This window comes from Felis catus, chromosome C1 (assembly GCF_018350175.1).
Source record: "Felis catus isolate Fca126 chromosome C1, F.catus_Fca126_mat1.0, whole genome shotgun sequence".
Taxonomy (NCBI): domain Eukaryota; kingdom Metazoa; phylum Chordata; class Mammalia; order Carnivora; family Felidae; genus Felis; species Felis catus.
Window position 1 is genome coordinate 78,541,788 of NC_058375.1, and position 17,368 is coordinate 78,559,155.

At 35.9% G+C, this 17,368-nt stretch overlaps 1 protein-coding gene across 20 annotated transcripts in view; it reads right to left on the minus strand.

Annotated features, from left to right (window-relative positions):
* EVI5 (ecotropic viral integration site 5) overlaps positions 1 to 17,368 on the minus strand; it is a 241,613-nt gene that overhangs the window by 66,188 nt on the left and 158,057 nt on the right. For all 20 annotated transcript variants that reach the window (XM_045036203.1, XM_045036194.1, XM_045036193.1 and 17 more), the window contains 2 exons: positions 16,190 to 16,336; positions 8,650 to 8,745 (listed from right to left, as the gene is read on the minus strand). In XM_045036203.1, the coding sequence (XP_044892138.1) occupies positions 8,650 to 8,745; positions 16,190 to 16,336 (243 nt within the window). The remainder of the gene's footprint in view (positions 1 to 8,649; positions 8,746 to 16,189; positions 16,337 to 17,368) is intronic.

Below are 17,368 nucleotides of genomic sequence, written 5' to 3' on the forward strand. Positions count from 1 at the left end.
TTTTTGCTTCTCTTCCCTTATGTTCACCTGTTTTGTATCTTAAAGTCCTCATATGAGTGAAGTCATACGATATTTGTCTTTCTCTAATTTCGCTTAGCATAATACCCTCTAGTTCCATTCACGTAGTTGCAAATGGCAAGATTTCATTCTTTATGACTGCCGAGTAATCACCCCAATGTTTATAGGAGCACTACCAATAACAACCAGAGTATGGAAAGAACTCAAATGTCCATCAATGGATGAATAGATAAAGAAGATGTGGTGTATAAATGTACCATGGAGTATTGCTAGGTTAAATGTCTTCTAATTGATCACTCCTAAGCTCAAAAACCTTGAATGACTTTTCTTTTCTTTTTTTTTTTTTAACATTTATTCATTTTTGAAAGGCAGAGAGAGACAGAGCACGAATGGGGGAGGGGCAGAGAGAGAGGGAGACACAGAAACAAAAGCGGGCTCCAGGCTCCGAGCTGTCAGCACAGAGCCTGACGCGGGGCTTGAACTCACAGACCGCGAGATCATGACCTGACCGACTGAGCCACCCAGGCGCCCCTTGAATGACTTTTCTATCTTATTCAGACAAAGGCCAAAGTTCTTAGGCCCTACATAATCTGCCCTATTTAATCCTCAGACCTCCTCTACTTCCCCTCTTACTTCACCCAAGGGCTCGAATCAGACATGATCCTGGCCTTAGGCTCTTTGCTTTTATTAATACCTTAGCAGGGAATTCTTTCCCTAAATTTGCATGCCTCACCTGCTTGAAATCTTTAACTATCCCACCCCCCAACCATTTTTTTTTTTCCTGAGAGAGAGAGAGAGAGAGAGAGAGAGAGCATGTGTGAGCAAGTGCAAGCAAGGGAAAGACAGAGAATCTTAAGCAGGTGGAGCCCAACAAGGGGCTCAATCCCATGACCCTGAGATCACAAGCTGAGCTGAAATCAAGAGTTGAATGTTCAACTGACTGAGCCATCCAGGTGCCCCTAAATATCCCCTTCTAATATGCCATTTCTTACAACATTATTACTTTTTATTTTTCAAAATGGCACTTTAAAAAAAGAGGTTTTTTTTTATTTTTGAGAGAGAGTGTTGTGCTGATAACAGAGAGCCCAATGTGGGGCTCAAACTCACAAACCATGAGATCATGACCTGTGCCAAAGTCAGATGCTTAACCGACCGAGCCACCAGGTGCCCCTACAACATTATTTTAAAATAGTAAAAGTAACCTACCCCCAACATTCCAACCCTCTTCCTTTCTTACATTTTTTTTCTCCATTGTATTCATCATCTTCTAAATTACCCACTATATGATTCATTTATTTTATTTATCTGACTTCTCTACCATTAAACTTGAAAATGAAAGGGATTTTTGTGTATTTTGTTCACTAATTCTTCTAAAGTATTTAGAGTAGTGACTAGCCCATAGTAGGCACTCCATAAATATTTATTGAACTGAGTCCAATACCACATTCAAATTAATAGTTTAATCTATTCTTTTAGTCACATCGGGACTTTTCAACACGAGTAATTAAAATAGTGTGAGATGGTTTATAAAAGAAGTCTATAACCGAGTGGGTTAGTGGAGCAAAGACAACAAAATAGACTGGGATGGCATCATGAGAGAAGGCTGATCACAGCAGGTCAAACTTAAGCTGACCTCTGAATGAAAAGCAAGATCAAAAGAGAAGAGAAGAAAAACAGAGTGAACTGGGATTTAAAGGATTTTTTTTTTTAAGTTTATTTATTTTGAGAGAAAGTGTGCGGGAAGAGAGAAGGGCAGAGAGAGAGAGAGAGAGAGAGAGAGAGAGAGAAAGAGAGAGAGAGAGAGAGAAAGAGAGAGAGAGAGAGAGAGAGAGAGAGAGAAAGAGAGAGAGAGAGAGAGAGAGAGAAAGAGAGAGAGAGAGAGAGAGAGAGAGAGAGAGAGAGAGAGAGAGAGAGAGAGAGAATCCCAAGCAGGCTCTGCACTGTCAGTGCAGAGTCAGCTGAAGGGCTTGATCCCATGACCCATGAGATCTAACCTAAGTTGAAATCAAAAGTCAGATGCGCAACCAACTGAGCCACCCAGGCAACTCAATTTGCAGGATTCTTAACCAGTTTATTGTGGCTCAAGTATAGGTAAATGCTAGAAAAAGTAGGAAATGAAGCTAGAAAGGGAGGGAAGATTAGAGCAACGAGAGTCTTGTGCAGAGAAGCCAGACTTTGAACTCTGTCCTGAAAGCCACTGGAAGCTACTAAGTAGGTAATGAACAAGGAACTAGCAGAAAGTCAGGGAAGGAAAGAGAGACAGGGAGACAGAGAATCCAAAGCAGGCTCTGCACTGTCAGCTTGGAGCCCGATGTGGGGCTCGAATTCATGAAACCGTAAGATCATGACCTGAGCCAAAACCAAGAGTCAGACACTTAACCAACTAAGCCACCCAGATGCTCCAAGGAAAGTTTATAAACTTTAAATCAGACCTAAAGTTTCAAGTTGACTGAAGCATCTTTGAAATCAAATTTAATAAACTTCAGCCTCACAAGTGTATCTACTACCAAATACTGTGTTTATACAAATGAGTATTTGTTCACTTGATGTATTTCCTCATCTAAATAGGACACTTATACAAGTATAATTTCATATACTTTAAGAAGGCCTTAATTATATTAATAACAGATTACATAATAATATAGTTTATTAAGTGAAGAGTTGGAGAGAAATTGGTTTATGGCGGATAATTTTCTAAATTCATTTATTTAAATTCAAGTTAGTTAACATACAATGTAGTGTTGGTTTCAGGAGTAGAACCCAGTGTTTCATCACTTATATATGACATCCAGTGCTCATCCCAACAAGTGCCCTCCTTAATGCCCATCACCCCATCCCCATCCCCTCCAGCAACTCTCAGTTTGTTCTCTGTATTTAAGAGTATCTTATAGCTTGCCTTGCTCTCTGTTTTTATCCTATTTTTCCTTCTATAGGAAAAAATTTTATTCACAAGAGAGTAATGTTAATTGGAAGAGTTAGTCCAAAGAAATATGAAATATCAAAATATTTGACAGAGTTCTCCCCCTAGTGGAACCTGAAAATGATTGAAAATATTTCCATGACTAAGAACAACCTAAAATGTATTATTCTTATAATTGAAAAAGCAGTTTCAGATTTTAGCAAGAGATCTATTCATGGATCTTAATCTGCATGCAATGAGCAAATGAATGAAAGTTGAATCATCAAAATGTTTACTGAAAACAAATTTACTAAATGTATTAAGAGGGAGCTAGCCATGGAGAACTCAGTAAGAAGAAATACCTTAAAAGCAGAGGACTAGGGGGTACAGAGAAATATCAATTAAGGAAGGCATAGTAGTTTGCAGAATGGTACAGAATTTTGAAAGAATGTGAAAATTTTGAAAAGTGTGTGTATGTGTAGTGGGCAGGGAGGGAGGACGGATAGGTAATGCAGATTGGGGCAACAATGAGAAGGTAAGCATTTTATGCTGAGGAACTTTGATATGATTTGCTAGGTAAAAGACAGTCAATAAAAGTTTTTTTTATGTTGTAGAAAGCTAATTCTGATAGCTTTGTGGAAGAGCTGAGGCTAGAGAAAAGAGAACTGGCAAGGAAGTTACTACAATCGTTCAGGTAAGGCTGGGGACAGAAGAATTCAGGGAATGGCTGGGGGAATAGAAAGGCTAAGAAAGAGTGAAAGAAAAGTTTCTGAAATTAAAATTACCTTTGATTTAGTTTTAGATTTACTCAGCACTTTTCTCCTTTGAAGGAACTGAAGAGCTAGGCAAGACACATCAGTCTGTATGAGTTATGAAAAATTATCTGAAAGCCAATCTACAAGAGTAGGTGAGTAGGTAAAAGGTTGGTAGAAATGTTAACTAGAACAAGCATTTTGTAAAAATAATTTGGTATTATCCAGTAAAGTTGAAAGTTTATATACTCTCTCTCTCTATATAGCCTTGATGTAAAGGGCTAAAAAAAAACGTGTAAGTGAAGTTCCTACTAGGTTGAACAATTCAGTAAGAGATGATACCATTGATGAAGACTTGAGATACAGGGGCATCTGAGTGGCTCAGTTAAACGTCCCAACTCTTGCTTTCAGCTCAGGTCATGATCTCACAGTTTGTGAGACTGAGCCCTCCATCAGGCTCTGCTCTGACAGTGTGAAGCCTGCTTGGGATTCTCTCTTTCTGCCTGTCCCCCACTCATGCTCTCTGTCTCTCTCTTGCTCAAAATAAATAAATAAAATTAAAAAAAAAAAGAAGGCTTAATACAAAAAAAAATTTGGAGGGAATGAAATAGGAACACATATAATTAAAAAAAATTTTTTTAATGTTTATTCATTTTTTGAGAGACAGAGAGAGACAGAGCGTGAGTGGGGGAAGGGCAGAGAGAGAGGGAGACACAGAATCCGAAAGCAAGCTCCAGGCTCTGAACTGACAGCAGAGAGCCCGATGCAGGGCTCCAACTAACGGACCAGAGGATCATGACCTGAGCCGAAATCGGACGCTTAACCGACTGAGCCACCCAGGCACTCCTAGGAACACATATAATTTTAAACACGTTGAATTTGAAATGCCTGTGCAACTTCTGGGGGGAGTGGTCTACTGTCCATTAAAACTATTACTCCACTCATCAAAAGATACAAATTAAAAAACAACAATGAAAGACAAGTCAGAGTAGGAGTAGGTATTTGCAAAACATAATCTCAATAAATAAAGAACTACACATCCAAAGAAAAAGACAACCCAGTAGAAAAATACATACAAAAAGACTTTAGCAGGTACTTTAAAAAAGAGGAAATCTAAGTGGCCAACATCATTAGCGATCAGGTAAATGGCAATTAAAACCATGACAAAATATCAATGTGTACCCATCAGAATGGCACAAGTTAAAGCATCTCTCACCATCAAGTGTTGAAGAGGATATGGAACAAGCAAGAACTTTCATATGCTGCTGCTGGGAGTTTAAACTGGTACAAGCCCTTTGGAAAATAAAGTTGAAGATTTGCATGCTCTGTGACATAACTATTCCACACTTTGGAATAGTTTTGGTATACATGCTAGAGAAACATGTACGTGTGGTCAGTATAGTGCACAAGATTGCTCATAATCACAGCACTGTTCAAAACAGTCCCAACTGGGAAACACCCAAATGACCACTAATATTAAAATGGAGAGATACATTATGATGTTTTCATAAAATGGAACATGTACAACAATAAAAATGATTACTCTTTCTAAAATAATGTTGAACAAAGAACAGACAAAAATTAAAAAATTCAATAAGATTCTACTCAAAATTAAACTGTACAGAAAGGCATATAAAGATGACACAATTATAAGGAAAAGCAAAGGAGCGATTACCAAAAAACTCAAGATAAGGGAGTAGGGTATGATTGGGTAGACTTCTGGGGTATAGGCAATATCCTCTATCTTGACCTGAACAGTGATTATATGGGTAATGTGTTTACCCATATTATGTTGTTGCTTTGTATTATGAACTTCTCTGTACGTTGTGTTAGTATTTTTTAAAATGGCTTTTTAAAAAAGGTTTAAAAATTATTGGTTAGGGGAAACATGCTATGCCTGGAGTTACATTAGGATTTGTTGTCATACAAGATAGCTCCTGAAGCCATGTGAGACCTTTCATTTGAGCACAGCTCTCAAAAAGCCAAAAACTTGGATTTTCAGAAGAATATAAACATTCAGAACTGAATGTTTAGACTGAAAAACAATAAACAAGAAAGAAGAGAGGCAAAAGTGAGTGGTGCAGGAAAGCCAAGAGAGGAGAGAATGTAAAGAGGATGATTGGCTAACAATGACAAATGAAATAAACTCAAGCAGGATAAATACTGAAAAAGTGCCAATGAATTTAGCAATTAGGATGCCAGTGATTATTTAATCAAAAGCCATTTGATGCCAACATACTCCTGATGGTGAAAATTTCATGCATTTTCTTTTCTATTTTTCAAAACAGATGTTATATTTCATTTTAAACAAGACATGCCGCATATCAGGCTCTTCGTTTTAATTACTATTTCAGAATAAATAAAAAGAGTGATATAAATCTTGCTGTTTGTGACTAAGATGTACAGAAATGTAGCAAAATTTTATAATTTTCTTAATGTTGGAAAACTATAGGCTTAAACTAGAACTGCCTGTGATACCATGATTTAAATTGCTGATTACAAATATATTATGCAGTCAGTTCATGTCTAAAGTTTTCCTGCATATGTGTTACTTTACAGGGAATATTACCAACAGAATACAAAAGCTATCTTTTTATAAACTTACACAAATCATAATGTGTTTTTAATTACTTTTGATGCAGATCAAAAGATAAGGCTATAATATATATGTCTTAAAAACTAAGCAAATTCTGAACTGAAATTTAAGACCAAAGGATATTTCAAGTAGGAAGAAATTCTAGATGCTGTAGCAAAAACTCTATTATAGCTTGAAACAGAATATAACACATTTTTAAAGAAATAAGATTTTAAACATAATACTTTTCCCATATTAGAAATTTACTACCTTATACTGTATAAGAAATAAGACATAGAGTGAAAAAAAACATTTCTTTTTGAATTCTCATTTGAAAATTGCTTTGGCAATGTACGAATATGATAAACTTCCACTCAAAATTGGACTGAGAGCAGAGGCAACGAAAGAAGAAGTAGGAAATTAGTTAGCCATCCAAAGGAATGAAATTTTGACATTTGCAATGATGAGAATGGGGGCACCTGGGTGGCTCAGTTTGTTAGGCGTCCAACTCTTGGTTTTGGCTCAGGTCATCATCTCACAGTTCAGTTCATGGGTTCAATTGAGCCCCACATTGGGCTCTTTGCTGGCAGTGTAGGGCCTGCCTGGGATTCTCTCTCTCCTTCTCTCTCTGCCCCTCCCCCATGTGCTCTTTCTCTCTTTCGGTCTCTCTCTCAAAATAAATAAACTCTAAAAAACAATGATGTGGATGGAGGTAGAGTGTATTATGGTAAGCAAAATAAGTCAGGCAGCGAAAGACAATACTACATGATTTCACTCATATGTGGAATTTAAGAAAACAGATGAACATATGGGAAGGGGAAAAAAAGAGAGAGAGCGAAATAAACCATAAGAGACTCTTAACTATATAGAACAAACAGGGTAGATAAATGGGTGATGGGTATTAAGGAGGGCATTTGTTGTGCTGAGCATACAGTGTTATATGTTAAGTGATGAATCACTAAATTCTACTCCTGAAAACACTATTACACTATGTTAACTAATCAGAATTTAAATAAAAATCTGAAAAGGGTGGGGGGGGAATAGGTAAATTTAACAAAAATAAAAACTTTTGTGCATCAAAAAACAATAAGAGAACAAAAAGGCAACCCAAAGGAAGGTAGAAAACATTTGCAAATTATAGTCTGATAAGGAACTGACACTGAGAATATATAAGCAACTTCTACAACTCAACAACAACCTGATTCTGTAAAGAAAATACACAAATGGCAAATAAGCAAATGAAAAGACGGTCAACATCACTAATCATTAGGGAAATGCAAATCAAAACCACAATGAGCTACCACTTCACACTGATCAGGATGGCTATTATAAAAAAACAAACAAGCAACAACAAAACCCCCAGAAAATTGACAAGTGTTGGTGAGGATGTGGCGAAATAAGAACCTTGTGCATTGGCTAGTGAGAATGTAAAATGGTGCTATGGCAAATAGTACAGCAATTCCTTAAAAAGTTAAACACAAAATTATCACATGATCCATCAATCCCACTTCTGGGTAAATCCCGAAGAATTGAAAGCAGGGATTCAAACGGATGGGTACAACCATGTTCATAGCGGCATTAACACAATAGCCAAAAGGAGGAAGCAACCCAAGTGTTCACCAATGGAGAAATAAACAAAATGTGGTATACACATACAACAGAATATCACTCAGTCTTAAAAAGGAAATACATGTTTTCACATACAACATGGATAAACCTTGATGACATTATGCTAAGTGAAACAAGCCAGTCACAAAAAGACAAATACTGTATCATCTTACTTATATGAGGTACCTAGAATAGTCTAATTCAGAGATGAAAAGCAGAATGGTGGTTTCTGGGGGTTTGGGGAAGAGGGGTATTAGGACATGTTCAATAGGTCAACTTCCAATTTTGCAAGATGAAAAGAGATCTGGAGACTGGTTGCAGATCAATGTCAATGTATTTAGTGTCACAGAACTGTATACTTTAAAAGAGTAAATTTTATGTTAAATGTATTTTACCACAACCAAAAAAATGGACTTGGAAATGAACAAGTGTTGAAAATAACAATCACTCGGGGCACCTGGGGGGCTCAGTAGGTTAAGCATCTGGCTTCGGCTCAGGTCAAGATCTCACCATCTTGAGTTCAAGCCCCGAGCTGGGCTTTGTGCTGACACTTCAGAGCCTGGAGCCTACTTCGGATTCTGTGCCTCCCTCTCTCTCACCCCCTCCTCCACTCGCATTCTGTCTCTCTCTCAAAAATAAACAAACATTAAAAAAAAAATTTAAAAAACAGAAACAAACACAAAAAAATAACAATCACAGTTATTAGGAGGAAGATGTAAATGGTGCAGGAAAGGGGCAGAGGGAAGGAGAAACTATTGCCTTATTTTTGTGTGTCCTTTATTATTTTCATATGGTACCTGGATTTCCAGCTCAGCAATGTGCTGCTGTAATTCAGCCACAGCAGCTATGCTATCTGCTTCCCGGAGTCTCACAGCCATCACTTCTTCCTTGTTCTAGGGAAGAAACAAAATAAACCAAAAATAAACCATGTAATAAACCAAAAATAAAACATAAACACTTGTAATCTGCTTCAAATTTAAAAAATAACAAATAGATTAAATGAGAGAAAAAAATTGCCATTATCTCCTGAACTTGATATAAAATGAAGACCAAATATATAGAATAGCATTCCATCTTTAAGCATTGAGAAACACCACTCATGGGGTGCCTGGGTGGCTCAGTAGGTTAAGCGTCCAACTTTGGCTCAGCTCATGATCTCACAGTTCATGAGTTTGAGTCCCGCGTTGGGCTCTGTGCTAACAGCTCAGAGCCTGGAGCCTGCTTCCGATTCTGTGTCTCCCTCTCTCTCTCTCTCTATGTCCCTCCCTGGCTCGTGCGCAGTCTCTCTCTCAAAAATAAATAAAAATAAACAGCACTCATATAAATAAATGTTGCATAAAATGTTAAAATAAAAATGAACTTAATTAATTAAAAATTTGTATCACTGTTGACTGCGAAAGCTGCTCATTTTTTATGTAAGAGCAAATATTGGGGAGCCTGGGTGGCTCACTCGGTTAAGCATCCGACTTCGGCTCAGGTCATGATTTCATGATTCATGGGTTGAAGCCCCACAGCAGACTCTGTGCTGACAGCTCAAAGCCTGAAGCCTGCTTGGGATTCTGTGTCTCCCACTCTCTCTGCCCCTTGCCCACTCATGCTGACTCTCTCTCTCTTGCTCTCTCTCTCTCAAAAATAAAGAAACATTTAAAAAATTAAAAAAAAAAAAAGAACAAATATTGACAACTTTCAAATACCTAATGAGGACAACAGATTAACAGGCAATATGGATGCTGAGAGAGTATATTAGCTAGACAATATTTAAAAATTATATTCTTTCTGAGGCAATAAATGTCAATGAATTTTTACATTACGCTAAAGAGAACTGAAATTAGATTATATCATAATTCTAACCTTCCTAGGAAAAGTATAATATTTAACTCTACTACCTCAAAATTTCATAAAGAAAAACCCCAAAACTGTATTCTACAATATCTGTGCCAAATTATACTGATCCAGAAGTAACAAAATATGAAAAAAATACGTTAGAGAAATATAGAGTATACAAAAATATTTTGCTCCTCCATTTACTTCAGTTGCAATTTAGTAATCATTAGTATAAAAAATGTACAGGGTGGTAACCTTAGGAGAAATTTAGCACCAGCCATGGGAGAGAGCCACCTAAAACACTTTATCCTTCAGGTTAGCCTTCAAATGACTGCAGTCTCATAAGAGACTCTAAACTCTAAACTCTAGAGAGCACCGGCTAAGCTGCTCCTGAATTTCTGATTTACAGAAACTCTAGGATATTAGTGCTTATTGCTATTTTAAGCCACTAAGTTGTAGAAGTAGTTTTTTAAAAAGTAATACAGGGGTGCCTGGGTGGCTCAGTTAAGCATCCAACTTTTGATTTCAGCTCAGGTCATGACCTTATGGTTCATGAGATGGAGCCCCTCGTCAGTCGTCTGTGCTGACAAGCAGGAGCCTGCTTGGGATTCTCTCTCTCCCTCTCTCTCTCTGCCCTGCCCCAGCCCGTATGTACTTACTCTCTCTCAAAATAAACAGTAAAAAATAGTAATAGAGGGGCGCCTGGGTGGCTTAGTCGGTTAAGCGTCTGACTTTGGCTCAGGTCATGATCTCACAGTCCGTGGAGTTCGAGCCCCACGTCAGGATCTGTGCTGACAGCTCGGAGCCTGGAGCCTGCTTCAAATTCTGTGTCTCCCTTTCTCTCTCTCTGACCCTCCCCCGTTCATGCTTTGTCTCTCTCTATCTCAAAAATAAATAAAAACATTTAAAAAAAAAAAATTAAGAGGTTGCCTTCTAAAAAAAAAATAGTAATAGAGAACTACTACTTTACTAATGTTAATTAACAATTTATAAAAATTATACTAATCAAAATTTTATGTAAATTACATATACATTTAGCTATGTAAATTTATTAATACTTTCAAATGTATATTATAAATTACATGAAATTATGTTAATCAAGTAAAAAACCCAAAATTTACCTTAATCTTCCCCCTCTCTAATCACCAAGTCTTATTGGTTCTCTATAAAAATAGATTGTGAATTTATCTATTTCTCTTTATTTAAATGCTAACAGCTGGGCCCAAGCTAGCTACTCTGTCCTGTGCTATTTCCTGATGATCTCATATCACATCTCTCTCCAAACTCACCTTAAACCTACCTCCACACACAATGGCATGTATATTCCTTTAAAAAATAACTACAGGGGCGCCTGGGTGGCGCAGTCGGTTAAGCGTCCGACTTCAGCCAGGTCACGATCTCGCGGTCTGGGAGTTCGAGCCCCGCGTCAGGCTCTGGGCTGATGGCTCAGAGCCTGGAGCCTGTTTCCGATTCTGTGTCTCCCTCTCTCTCTGCCCCTCCCCCGTTCATGCTCTGTCTCTCTCTGTCCCAAAAATAAATAAACGTTGAAAAAAAATTAAAAAAAAAAAAAAACTACATTAATTGCTACAAGCAGTATCCCCTAATAAATGCTTAAATGCTAAAATTAGTTGCTGAAACTTTAAGCATATATGCATAGGCTTAAAATAGTTCCCCCCCAATATTTATTAATTACTGTGGTGGTTTTAACATATACCCACAAATTCTTTAATACTTTTCTCTTTTTCTTTTCTTTTTTTTAATTTTTTTAAACGTTTATTTATTTTTGAGACAGAGAGAGACAGAGCATGAACGGGGGAGGGTCAGAGAGAGAGAGAGAGGGAGACACAGAATCTAAAACAGGTTCCAGGCTCTGAGCTGTCAGCACAGAGCCCAACACGGGGCCCAAACTCACGAACCGCGAGATCATGACCTGAGCCAAAGTCGGACGCTTAACCGACTGAGCCACCCAGGTGCCCCTAATACATTTTCCTTGAGGAGGTATGGCTTAACACCCCTGCCTGCCATCAGACTGCAGGCTGGCCTTAGTAACTTGCTTATAATGAACCGAGTATAAGAGAAAAAAAGTTCTGTAGTGGAGAAAGCTGGCAGACACCAACTTAAATGACCAAGGTTACCAGCATTAACCGTAAGATATATTTATACGAAGTGTCTTCTGATATGATGTGCTGAGAAGGACACTTCAACTCTGTATTCTTTCCTAAAATACATAACCTCAGTCTAATCAGGAGAAAACAGACAATCCCAAACTGAGGGATATTCTACAAAATATCTGACCAGTATTCTTCAATAGTCAAGGTAAGGAAAAATAACAAAGCATTAAGAAACTGTCACAGAATGGAAGAGATGGAGATATAATGAGGAAATTTGAATAAAGTCTATAGTTTAGTAATAACATTGTACCATCATTCATTTCTCAGTACTGATAAATGTACCATGTTAGATGTTAACATGTAAGATGTCAACATTAGAAGAAGCTGATTAAAAGGCTTATGGTAACTCTATGTACTACTTTTGTTGCTTTTGTGTAAACATAAATATATTTCAAAATTAACAGTGAAAAAAAGAAATCTGAAGCAAAGACAGCAAAACAGAAAAAAAAAAAAGTCAGTTGATTTCCTGCTTAAAACCTTCAGTGGCCTCCCACAGCATGGACTCTAAAATTTTACATGTTTAAGAAGTGGAATCCCAACCTGCTTCTCTAGCTTTATTTCATTAGCTTTTCAAGCTTTATAGAAGTCTCAGCAAACAGGTTCTTTCCTGCTTTTGGATCTTGAACTCTGTGAGCTTTTTCATGCAAGGATCTTCCCCTGGCTCTTCATATGGTTGCTTCTGTGCTATTCTTCACGCCCCACCTTTGACACCACTTCCTAGCACTCCACCTTTATTGCCAATTCTCCTTACCTCCCACTTTATAGTACATCATTCGTGATAATCCTATGTATTTTTTACTTTACTGTCTCACTAAACATTGTGTCCACCTTCTTCACTACTGAATCCCCAGTGCCTATAAGACTGACAAATAAGAGCTGCCCAAGTATTTGACAAATACATAATTAGATGCCATCCTTCTTTGAAGTCTCATAATCTCACCTCCTCCCAATCCTATTTGAGAATCACTGTTGTAAAATATACAAAACATGTCCTAAAATAGCATCTATTTAGAATGAAAAGTCTGGCTATATACTTTGTAAGTAACACAATAGAGAAACAGGTATTATCATGCCCTGCTGGTCAAAGTACAAAATGGCACAACTGTCAGGAGTGTTATCTGACAAAATCTATGAAAGTACAAATATATTTACCCACTGACCAAACAATCAAATTACAGGAACACATAGATATACCTCTATAGGAATATGTAGATATAACTCTATATGTCTGAAATTATATATGTATAAGGTTATTCACTATACAGTGCCTGTGACAGCAAAACACTGGGAACAATCCATGTGCACACCAATAAGGACCTAGTTAAGTATACTATAGCACATCCATGCAATGGAAAACAATATACCTTAGAAACTAATAAGACTCTTCAAGCACTGATATTGAAAGCTCTACAAAATATAGTGACAAAAAATAAAAATAAAAAAAGAGGAGCATATAGTATGTTAACGTTCATGTAAGAAAGTGAAAAGAAAAATTATATATTTTTACTTGCTAGTATTTGCCTAAAAGAAACTCTAAAAGGATATATCAGAAAATAATAAAAGCAGTTACCTAGCAAAAAGTAAAAGGGGTATGTGGTAGAATCAGAAACAGAATGAGGTAAAAGGGGACGGATTGCTTTGATTTATACTCAGTTAAACAATCAAAGCATTACGAGTATGTATTAAGCTAGCAAAATTTATATTATATATAAGCAATAGGTTTATTTTCTTCCTGTTTCCTTCCTATCATTATTCCATGTAGGCATAATGTTATAATCATAGTAAAATACTTTGATTTTCCTCACTTAAAATTTCTTATCATACAATTTTGCAAATTCAAAATTAATACATCTTTTCTCATGGACATACATATATCTATGTCTATATATCTCTCTATATTTGTAGAACCAGAAAATTTAAAATATTTCTGTCATCTTCAAATTTATATTTATGTAGCAAATCCCATAATCTCATTACTAAAATCTTAGGCACAAGGTGTGTCTTGGAACTTCAGATTTTTTAGATTTTAGAAAAGTAATAAGGTGCATACCTTAGTAGTATTAGTGGCACCTTAGTATTCTCTAGTGGCAACAACACCCATAATGAAACAGTATGCTCAGTGTTAAACACAATGAAACAGTAAAGTATAAAAATACACACCAAGTGGGATACAATAAAAATTATCCAAATCAATGGGTGTGAAATTTATGAGAAAACGTTTGGGTTTCAGAGTATTTTGAATTTTCATATTGGAGATCACAGACTTGTACTAGTTTCATTTTTAAGTGGGAATATTCAAACACAGTTATAGAGAGAAAATAACATTAATATTAAAAACAGTATCCTGATATTTTACATAAATGAAAAATAAAATGAACCTGAATAATTATTTACCAACAAATTATAAGCTATAATCATGTAGAACTAAATGAAAATTAATCAGGGGTGCTTGGGTGGCTCAGTCAGTTGAGCATCTGACTCTTGATTTTGGCTCAGGTCATGATCTCACAGTTTCGTAAATTTGAGCCCCTCTTAGGGATCTGCACTGACAGGGCGCAGCCCGTTTGAGATTCTCCCTCTCTCTCTGCTCCTCCCCCACTCACGTCCTGTCTCTCTAAAAATAAAAGCCTTAAAAAAATAAATGAAAATTAATCAGATTTACACAATTAAAGGACTAGCTTCCTTGAAAAAGTTAGGTTTGTTCCTGAACTATTATTCCAAGATAACAAGGTAAAAATATACACTTGATTAGAATGTACTAGGTGCTAGGGTAACAACACACCGGTCATTCTCAAAATCTACAAAAGGTATTATAAAAGATTGAATAAATCAATATACAGTGTAAACACAGGGGGAGATTGGGGAATCAGCATCTTTAACATATTTTACATATTTATTAATGAACAGTTAAAGATTAAACAAAATATATATTGGTTCTTAAAATTCTCTAAAATTCTGAATCTGAGCCCATTGCTTAAATTAAAAAAATACATATATGTATATACATTTTCATCAGCAAATTCAACAAATATTTATTTCCAAAGGACACTTTACTTAGCTTAAGTTACTAAGGCATTTGAGGAGCAATATTAAATCAAGTCATAGTGTTATCAACCAATGTTTAAGGAAAACTTAGACCAGTAATGAAAAAAGATTAAGTTTAGTTCTTTATTAAAAATAAGTCAGCAGAGACGATACGGCATCATAAAAACTCAATCACACATTAGAAAGACGAATCAAATTGATACAACCTCATGTCACATCACTTTATTTTTAAATTAGTCTAGTTATAACTTTCCAGAGGTACTAATTTTAAGTTAGTACAAATTTCAGTACTGCCTACAGATTTCTGTCAGTGTAAATTGTAACAGCCATGCATATTTATTAGGATGTAATTTCATCTCTGGATTTCAGTGACACTGATAAACCATTCAAGCTTCACTCTTGGTTTTTAATGACACCAGAACAAGTTGATGGAATTACAGCTTTACATGTGCCATTGAAAGTCTTATTTCTTATCATAGAATAATAAGGCTGAAATCTCTAAAGGGCATCATTCCTGCTATCTCACCATGGAAAGATGGATGACTAGTTTATTTTTAAAATCCTGTAACTTGTCTTCAGTAATCCATTCTAATGCTCAGATCACAGTCATCTCTTTAGTTATTTCTCTCTCTCTCAAACACACATACACTGTCTCTTTCACTTTCTCTCTCCTTCTACCCCACTCCACATCCCCTCACCCTCTCACCACTGTTATACTGTAGATTAATTTCAACAAAAAATTTACTTGCATTCAAATATTTTTTGATGCTTTATAAATCCAAACACTTTACACACACAAAATTTAAAAAAACAAATTAAAGTAATGGGAAAGGCACACAATTTCCCCAACCCATTGGTATATACAAACTTCTTTTGCTTTCTACCCAGAAAACATTTATCAATACTGAATGTCTACTGATAAGGTACCAATCAAAGCAGAGTTGCCCTAACCTCTCTAAACTACCTATCTTTTTGGTTACGATTTTTAAAACTTCATTTTTAAAGGGTTACAAGTCAAAATAAAAATTGTACAGAGATATCAATTTTCAACCACCTGGCTAACTTAATTCCCTACACTAGCATTTAACCAAGTAGGTGAAAATGAAGTTTCCTGCCTGAAATCCACCTCAAGGCATGATGAGTTAACCTTGTCTGAAAGCAACCACCAAACCAAGTTCAGGAAAAGTTGGAAACAAAGCTAGTTCTTTTTGGTTTTATTTGGTTTTAAGATAATAATGAGACAAAACAAAAAGGCATTATTATTTTGACAAAAACATTAGGTAGTTGATATATTTACCTTGCATTCAATCTCTGCTTGTTTGCGCTTTGCTTCACTTAATTGAGTAAGTAGTCCTTTGTTCTGTGCAGAAAGATACTGCACCTTCTCATGTAGACTGACCACCTCTTGTTCCGCTCTTCGAAGATGGTTACTATTGATCTGATTCTAGTAATTAAAAATATAAATACTCAGACTATAAAGACCCGAAAAAACTTATATATTTCTACCTCTCCATTTTATACCTCAGTAACATTATATAAAATGTTATTATTAGTTACAGATAAAGTTTTTTTTAACAAATAGTTAAATACTAAAAAGAAAAAAGTATACAAGTGCTTTAAAACTCAAGCCATCCAAAAGAATACTTAAGGTCCATATCAAAAACTCTTCCTACAGCTCAATATTTTCATTTATACAATAAATATCTATAAACTTTAAGAATGTTTACACAGAACTTGAAGGTATTAAATTGTGCAACAGGCAGTGTCACACAAATGAGTAGATATAGGAGTATGATGAATTTGACTCCTATTTCCAGTTCTCAAAAGAAAGTACAGACTGACTGAAAAGTACCATCACCATTTACTGAACTGTAAAATCCCTGATGTCATAAAATGTGTCATGTGCACTTTTACATTCCTCCCATGTACAGCACAGTCTTTTTATAGAGCATGGACTGGTTTTGAACTCTGACTTGTTATTCGGTCATTATCTAAACTAGTTATAATATTTGAGTCTCTATTTCCTCATCTGAAAAATGTATATAAAAATAAGACCAATTTTTCATTTAGTTGTCTTTAGTATTAAATGAGAGATTACATGCAGCAGGCCTTAATATATAGTAAGAACTCAATATATGCTAGCTGCTTAATTTATTGTAATTATAGAACATGCTAAGAAATTATATAGACCTTAAGTTGACTGACATGAGGTAGTCTTCCCATTCAAGCTTCATGCAGCCTGATTTCTCTCAACCCCAAAATATTCTATTAGGGGTCTGAAACAGTAGGGATTTTATAACCAAAGACAGGAAAATCTGGCTCCTCATTTTATAGTTTTTCACCCATAGTAAAGTTATCTAATCCCATCCAATTTCAGTACACTGTTATAAGCATAGATATTACCACTCGAATTTAAAGTCTGTGTTATATCTGTCTCTCAAAAATAAATAAAATCTTTAAAAAATTTAAAGTCTAT